We start from the raw sequence: 8,680 nt of genomic DNA on the forward strand, positions 1-8,680 counted from the left end.
AATAAAAAAGTTTTTATTTTGTTTTTATTTATTTTTTATTTGTGAGAAGACTTTTACATCTGGAAGTAAAATCCCAGTCTATGTGCACACGTCTAGTAAAATAATAAACAACTGAAGAAATGGTTACAGAAGTAAAAAGTTTAGTGCTGATTCATCACCTGAATCTCTCTGCAGGCTGAAAACATTTATTATACCACTGTTCAGTACAAAAGAATGTCCACTGCATCTGCTACGAACATCAAGTCAGACTGCAGGACTGATTCCTAACTGTTACCTCACAGCTGCAGAGACACTGACAAGCACAAGGTGCACAAATATCTATCTATCTATCTATCTGTCTGTCTGTCTGTCTGTCTGTCTGTCTGTCTGTCTGTCTATCTATCTATCTATCTGTCTATCTATCTATCTATCTATCTATCTATCTATCTATCTATCTATCTATCTATCTATCTATCTATCTATGCATGTTATACAGAACCTCACAAAAGTGAGTACACCCCTCACATTTCAGCAATCACTTTATTATAACTGTAACTGTTTTACAATTCTTACAATTTTAAATTTAATTTACAATTAAACATTTCTAATACTCAAATCCTCAGAGACTCTTCACCATGAGGTCCATGTTAAACCACCAGTGGTCAGTATGAGAGAATTGGACTCAAAGCATCACATTTTAACTGCTCTAATACAAGATACACACATTTGTATGGTTCTGTCAAGCAGAGAAAAACATGAACATGATGAATAGGACATGCGGCTTTGCATTTTTACACCATGTACAGCTGTTATCACTGAGGGTGGACTCACTTTTGTTGTTATTAAGACAATAATGGCTGAATGTTAAGTTATTTTCAGAGGACAGTAAATCTGTACTGTATACAAGCTGCACATTAACTACTCTAAAATATAACCAAGTTTCAGTTCTATAATATTGTCCATTGGAGGTTTATCCTAAAATGGGTGAGGGGTGTACTTACTTTTGTACATACAGTATATAAATGGAAAAATGTTTAAAACATGGTAATTAATATATACTTTTTAGTTTATGTAGCTGCTAGAAATTAAAGCTTTAATAAAAAAAAAAAACTTTCTTTCAGCTTCTTCTGTTAGGGGGCGCCACAGCGGAGCCTTCGCACACTTGATTTGGCACATGGTTTTACACTGGATGCCCTTCCTAACACAACCCTCCCCAATTTATCCGGGCTTGGGACCGGCACTGAGAGTGGTTCCCTGACCGTGATTGAACCCGGGCCGCAGCGGTGAGAGCGCCGCATCCTAACCACGAGACCACCAGGGGACCCAATTAAAGCTTTAATGAGGTTATTGAATTGGAGTTTACACATACATTTACATTTACATTTGCGGCATTTAGCAGACGCCCTTATCCAGAGCGACGTACAAACGTGCTTTAAATCTCTAGTAGTGAATAAATCTACACTGGTACGCAAGAATACAAACTCAATATAAATATAACTCGAATTCTACAAACTTGGAAGGTGCTAATTTAGGTATTTCAGGAAGAGGTAGGTCTTCAGTCGTCGCTTAAAGATAATCAGGGACTCTGCTGTACGGACATCTAGGGGAAGTTCATTCCACCACCTCGGTGCCAGAACAGAGAAGAGCCTTGAATTGTACTTACCTCTCATTCTGAGAGAAGGTGGTACCAGTCGAGCAGTGCTGGAGGATCTCAGACAGCGTGGTGCAGTGCGAGATGTGATGAGGTCACTGAGGTAAGATGGTGCTGGTCCATTTTTGGCCTTGTAGGCAAGCATCAGTGTTTTGAATCTGATACGTGCAGCTACTGGAAGCCAGTGAAGGGAGCGCAGCAGTGGGGTGGTGTGGGAAAACTTGGGCTGATTGAACACAAGTCGTGCAGCTGCGTTTTGGATCATTTGCAGTGGACGAATAGCGTTCAGGGGAAGACCTGCCAGCAGAGAGTTGCAGTAGTCCAGTCTTGAAATGACAAGAGACTGAACAAGCAACTGGGCAGCCTGTATGGACAGAAATGGTCGAATCCTTCGGATATTATAGAGAAGAAATCGACAAGAACGAGCAACATTAGCGACATGTGGGAAAAAAGACAGTTCATTGTCCATAGTTACCCCAAGGTTACGAGCAGTGGCTGAAGGGAGAGCAGAGAGTCATGAAGTGTTATTTGTAGATCTTGACCTGGAGATGAATCACCTGGGATGACCAGCAGTTCTGTTTTGCTGGGGTTGAGTTTAAGTTGGTGAGCCCTCATCCATAAAGATATGTCTGACAAGCATGCTGAGATCCGGCGGAAGCTGTGGTATCTGATGGAGGAAAGAAAAGATGAGTTGAGTGTCATCTGCATAGCAGTGATAAGAAAACCCATGTGAGGATATGACTTCACCAATGGAGTGGGTATAGAGGAGAAAAGGAGGGACCAAGTACCGAGCCTTGTGGGACACCAGTGGTGAGTCTGCATGGGGCAGATGTGGATCCCCTCCATGTTACCTGGTATGAGCGACCTTCCAGGTAGGAAGCAAACCATTCCCATGCTGTTCCGCAGATACCAAGGCTCTTGAGGGTTGACAAAAGTGTCTTGTGGTTGACTGTGTCAAATGCTGCTGAAAGGTCCAGAAAGATAAGTACAGATGATAGCTTGGCTGACCGAGCAGCATGTAGTTTCTCAGAAACAGCCAATAGGGCCGTCTCTGTGGAATGTGCGCTTTGAACCCAGACTGGTTCGGATCGTGGAGGTTGTTCTGTGAGAGATAGACAGACAGTTGGTTAAAAACAGTGCATTCCAGAGACTTAGAAAGAAAGGAAAGGAGTGATACCGGTCTGTAGTTGTTGATGTCTGATGGATCCAGAGCCGGTTTCTTCAAGATAGGAATGACCCTTGCTTGCTTGAAGGTAGTTGGTACATAGCCAGATGTTAATGACCTATTGATGATTGTGGAGATGAAGGGCAGGAGATCTTGCGTGATGGTCTGGAGCGTAGTTGAAGGGATTGGATCCAGAGGACAGGTGGTGGGATTGCAGGATCGGATGACTTGCAGTATCTCATCTTCTGTTAAGGTTGAGAAGCTTGACAGAGACGTAGTGGATTGTTGGCTGTGTTGTGTAATCATTGTTGGAGAGGAAGTGAAGGTCTGGCAGATTTTCCTAATCTTCTCATCATAGAAGGAGGCAAAGTCATTAGCAGTCAGGAGGATGGAGCAGGTGCAGCAGGGGTTTAGTAGAGAAGAGAAGATGTTGTGAAGCTTACGAGGATCTTGTGCAGAGGCCTCAAGCTTTTCCTTGTAGAAGGCAGTTTTGGCAGAAGTCACCTCAAAGAAAATTTGGTCAGGAGTGCACGGTAAGATGAGAGGTCTACATCAAGCTGTGATTTTTTCCACTTCCTCTCTGCAGATCGGAGTTCTCGTCGATTACTGCGCAAAACTTCTGACAGCCACGGTGTGGGACAAGAAGTCTTCTTGGGTCTTGTAGTCAAGGGACAAAGGAGGTCCATGGTTAAGGAAAGAGATGAGAGGAAGGAGTCCGTAGCAACGTCTAAGGGTAGAAAGGAAAAGGAGACGGGTCAGGAAGAGATGAAAGAGTACATGAAGTTACAGAGGAGGGAGAGATAGAGTGAAGGTTAGGACGGATAAGAGAGACATGTAAATTATTTTTAGGTTGAATAGGAAGAGTGATTAAAAAGGAAACCAGGTGATGATCAGAGATTGGAAGTGGAGTGGCAGTCATGTCTGTAGCTGGAGTAGGACGGTGAAAACCAGGTCCAGGACATTTCCTCCCTTGTGTGTTGGAGGGCAGCTGTTAAATGTCAAGGAGAAGGTATTCAGAAAAGGCAAGAGGCAAGATGACTGAAGTTTGTCGGATGGGAGGTTGAAGTCACCAAGAACTGTCAGAGGGGTTCTGTCAGAGGGAAAAGTACTGAGGAGCGTGTCCATCTCTTCTAGGAAGTCCCCAAGGGGACCAGGAGGGCGGTAGATGACAATGATGAAAAGGTTGATTGGAGAGGTAACTGAAACTGCATGAAATTCAAAAGAAGAGATGGTTAAATGAGACAAAGGGAGAGGTGTGAAACACCATCTCCGTGATAAAAGTAGACCTGTACCACCACCTCTGCCAATTTCTCTTGGTGAATGAGAGAAAGCATAGGCAGAAGACAGAGCAGCTGGTGTATGAGAACTGGTGTATGGTGTATGAGAACACATGAAACCTCTATATTTGTTTTTTATTATTAAGATTAAATAAACTGTTTGGATTGTATTTTTTAATTAACATTATTTACACAACTTGTTTTTTAGTTGCCAAATGCTGATGACCCACAACTCCTCCTCTCCTCTCCTCCTTTATTCATTTATTTTCTGCTTTGATCTCAGTATGTTTATCTGGTTTATTCTCATATAATCAGATTCACATTTAAAATGAAATGAACTTTTACACTGTTTTGTTGCTCAGACAATATTAAAATGTGTAAATTGTACTGATTTGCTGATTGAGAGCAAATATGGACTTTACACAATTAGACATAATAAAATGATAAATATTTTCCTGATATTGCTACAGATCTATAATCAGGAGCAGGTCATGGCAGGCAGGTAAATGTCTGATTTCTGGGAACAACATTCTGTCCAAATCTGATGTGTTTCTCTAAACAGCTTCTGTTTTGTGTGTAAAAGTGGCAGAGTGCAGATTCATTTCCTACAGAAAAAGAGAAAAAACATGCAGTTGTTTAATATCATTAAGTAACATCAGCATATGGATTTATTACAAAGTTTAAATATGCTATTAGATTTTTGTTAGTGTTAGAGCGACCCCTACTGGTGTGGAAATGTGTTGTTTATTTGTTCCTGTTTTATTGAGCTGATTAATGATGTTTAATATAGAAATATTTACAAATAAACCAAATGTTTGTGACAGAAATGAAATGTGTAACTAATGTTTGTAATAAGTTTGTATTGAATAAATCAGCTCAAGACTCTTTTTCTTTGTATTAAAAACTCTGAGGATGTTGATTGATATATTTAAGTATCAGAATCGGGACTCGAACCGAGACTGAGAGACTCTGTAGCGCCGCACCGCGGAAATCACCGTGAACCAACGTGTGGAGACTCAGAGACAGTTTTACAGATGATGATAAATTTATTGCAGATATGATGGGAAACAATTAAATGAAAAAAATTAAAAAGAGAATAAAAATAAAAAAAAAGAGAATAAAACGGAGAGCAAACTGAGGTAAAGTAACAAACAAACAGCAACCATTCGTGTACAAAGTAGCAACAGAAAACTAGCAGAGAAACAGAGAACAAATGAAAAAAGTCGCTTCAAATAGTCAATGTGGCGAAAAAAAAGAAGAGAGAGAGAGAGAGAGAGAGAGAGAGAGAGAGAGAGAGAGAGAGAGAGAGAGAGAAGGAACATGAGCAGCATCTAGTGGTGACAAGGGGTAAAAACGTCAAGTCAAGGTTTTGTTTTAGATTGAATGAAGAAAGAAAAGAAATATAAAAATCTGAATAAGTAGAAAATACAAAGAAACTATGTAGTGAAAAACAAGACTTTAATTACAATGCATTTGTCCCTGTAAAAGTATTTCTAGTGAGCAAGCCATTGGTTACAGTGTCAAAAAAAAAAAAAACTCAGTGAAATGGACTAGACTTTAAAAAAAGCAAAAGCAACCCATCTTCATCTGTGTAACACCGAAAATCCATTAATTATAGTTCTGTCATTGTTCAGTTTTCCAAATGTTCACTGATGGACACTTGAGTGTAAAACAGTTCATGGTAATTGTAGCTTGTAATTATTCAATTCAAGTTCAAATCCAACTTCATGATTCTTGAGTTCAACCTCCACAACAATCTCAAGTACTTATGACTGTCCATGTGGAGGCAGATTCAGCAGCAGACAGTGGTGATGTCATATCTTCTAGACCTCATAAAGACATTTGCTGCATTCTGGAGTCATTTATTAAAGTTTATTCACTAACTAGAATCTCTAGACAACAATAGTCCAACCTAGAGGTACCAGGCAACTTTTTTCCTGCATAATGTAACATCAAATGTTCTTATCTTAGAAATAGAATTACAAAATTAAACACAGTACATTAAACTCATCTGCAGTAATGTCTCTAAATTTTACAGTTTTCTAACTTTAGAGTTTTTTATCTAATTTTTCCTCCTAAATAATCTCAAATTATGATTTTTTCCCCCCTGTATTTTCCACCTTCCGTCTATTTTTTCTGGAACAGTGCTTTTTCCTCTTATTAGCCTCTGATCAGGGTTTTGTCTCTTTACTTGTTTTGCTCGACCTCAGTGCAGCCTTTCACACCATTGATCATCATCTCCTGCTTGCTGGACTGGAGAATGTTGTTGGAATAAAGGGAACAGCTCTCTCCTGGCTCAGGTCTTATCTGACTGATCGGGATCAGTTTGTTGATGTAAATGGTGAGTTCTCCACACTCTGAGAGGTAAAGTTTGGTGTTCCACAAGGATTTGTCTTAGGCCCATTGCTTTTCACTTTATATCTTCTGCCTCTGGGTGAAATTATACATAAACACGGTATTAGCTTCCATTGCTATGCTGATGATACACAGCTGTATATTTCAGCAAAGCCAGATGAGAGAGATCATCTTGAAAATGTTGAGGAGTGTGTAAAAGACATAAGACAGTGGATGCTTGATACCTTCCTTCTGCTTAACTCAGATAAGACGGAAATACTTTTACTAAGACCACATGCAGCTAAAAGTAAACTTTCCGATTATGCAGCATCTAGCATTTTGCTTTCAGGAACTTGAGCTGAGTCGAAAATGCTTTGGGGACACCTTGCATTGTTCACGCTCTGAATCACATGTAATATCTGGCCAAAAGGCAGTTGTGACATCATTGGCGTGTGATGGCAAACCAGGAAGCTACAAAATGGGAGCGCGATGGGAGCGACATCAGCTTCTGTTGTTCAGGTAAGCGCTTTGTGTGTGAATCTGTGCAGCATGGCTAAAAAGCTAACAAACTTTCGCATGTGTGTCCATCCTTGCCCCGTCTTATTACAGGGTACAAACAAATGAGCTTTGTGTTGTTTGTTTAGTAGTGGAGCATGCTCTTGCTAAGCTACAGATAGCTTGGCCCGACGAGAAACGGAAGCAAGCTGGATAAGAGTTTCCTGCGTCCTGTGGCACAGCCTCTGCCCAGAGATGCCCAGGGTTGAAGAGATGCTAGCTGGCTATCTTTTCCCAGGTGTGCATCGCTGAAGGCCCCTTTGTTGAATAAGAAGCTGTTGAGAGCCACTTAAGCCTTAGTAGGCAGGGCTTACGCAGCAGCAGGTCAAGCCACGGGCTGCCTCCACACTATGGGTGTGTTGCAGGCATACCAGGCAAATCTGCTGCGAGAGTTGGACAAGGGCTTTAACTCTGGGGCTGACGACATCAAGGAGTTACATCACCTGCTGACCTAACCCTTAGAGCCGCCAAGGAAATGGCGCGGTCGCTCCATGTCAGCCTTAGTAGCCACAGAAAGGCATCTGTGGCTCACCCTGCCAGAAATTCGTGACCGGGACAGGATTTTTCTGCTGAATGCCCCGATAGTTACTTCTGGCCTGTTCAGGACATTTGTATTGCCTCGGGGAACTAGGGTTACATCTGAACCTAGTGACGATTTCACTGCACTGTTTAATGAGTTTAATTGGATACAAAGTCATTTATCTGTGAATCAAATATGAAAAAAATAAAGATTTAAAACAAAACAAACACAAATAAGCAGTAAAATGTGCAAACAACATTTGATTTGACAAATAATTGTATTGTTATAAGCTTCACCATGTGGCTTTTACAGGTAGATAACAGAATAAGTGCATTTTATTAAAGTAACTCTACTTTAAATATTCCCAGTCCTTCACAGGGCTCTGTTTCAGTTCAAGTAAAAGCTACACTAAGACAATTTATGTTTATTTTTAAACATTGAATTATAATAGTATTGAATACATATTAAAATATTAATAAATAATCAGCAGTTAGTCACTGTAGAAGTAATTAAATAATAGTGTAATAGAGTGTGTTGTGTTTTACAGTATGATTCAGTCTATTGTTAGGGTATTATATATTTGTATATATTAGGGATGGTGAGATTCAGCGACGTGCATCGGCATTAAAGTTTGCATCGCTAAAAAAATATAAAGGGATTAAAATTTTAGGTTATAAATGATGTAGCAGGATGTTAAATAAGATCTGGAGGTATTAGCGTGAAAACAGTGATTTGTAATCGAGAGGATTGAGTCTGAGATTTGTGAGAGTGTAGAAAAAAATGAGATGCACTGATTAATTTGTTGTGGCTAATTTATTAGTTTCACCTTCCGATGTTCTATAAAACTAGTGGTGTGATCTCCTGAGCTCCTCACAGTGGTGATGATCTAATTGGCATAACAAAGCCAAGAATTTATAAATACACAAGGGCAAAGAACAGTGAAGTCAGTGTATAACTCCACTTGTGTTACATTTATATAACTATTAGGGGATGTGTTAGATTTGTATTATTTAGAAAGTGACCAATAAACCCAGCCATTATATATATATCTATCACACATATCTTTATATCCTTATATATTCTTATATTTTATTTTATATAGTTTAAAACTTTATTTATCTGACTTCTTTTTCTTTGTATTATTTTTCTCCCCATCCTATTCCCTCATGCCAGACCGTCGTAATAAGCATTTCACTGCA

General features: G+C 39.8%; 1 protein-coding gene across 4 annotated transcripts in view; it reads left to right on the forward strand.

The window, feature by feature from the left end:
- The window catches only part of LOC124392127, a 6,348-nt gene extending 1,397 nt beyond the window's left edge, over window positions 1-4,951 (forward strand). For 2 of the 4 annotated variants that reach the window (XR_006927107.1, XM_046858827.1), the window contains exons 4-5: window positions 175-306; window positions 1,101-1,380. Coding sequence is in view for 3 of the 4 variants with exons in the window: in XM_046858827.1 (XP_046714783.1) it covers window positions 175-306; window positions 1,101-1,113 (145 nt within the window). In the remaining variant the exon portion in view is untranslated. Of the gene's footprint in view, window positions 1-174; window positions 307-1,100; window positions 1,381-4,280 lie in introns of those variants that run through there. The other 2 variants (XM_046858825.1, XM_046858828.1) reach the window with 2 other exon arrangements.
- The last annotated feature ends 3,729 nt before the right edge of the window (window positions 4,952-8,680 follow it).

Source organism: Silurus meridionalis, chromosome 10, assembly GCF_014805685.1.
Source record: "Silurus meridionalis isolate SWU-2019-XX chromosome 10, ASM1480568v1, whole genome shotgun sequence".
Lineage (NCBI taxonomy): Eukaryota > Metazoa > Chordata > Actinopteri > Siluriformes > Siluridae > Silurus > Silurus meridionalis.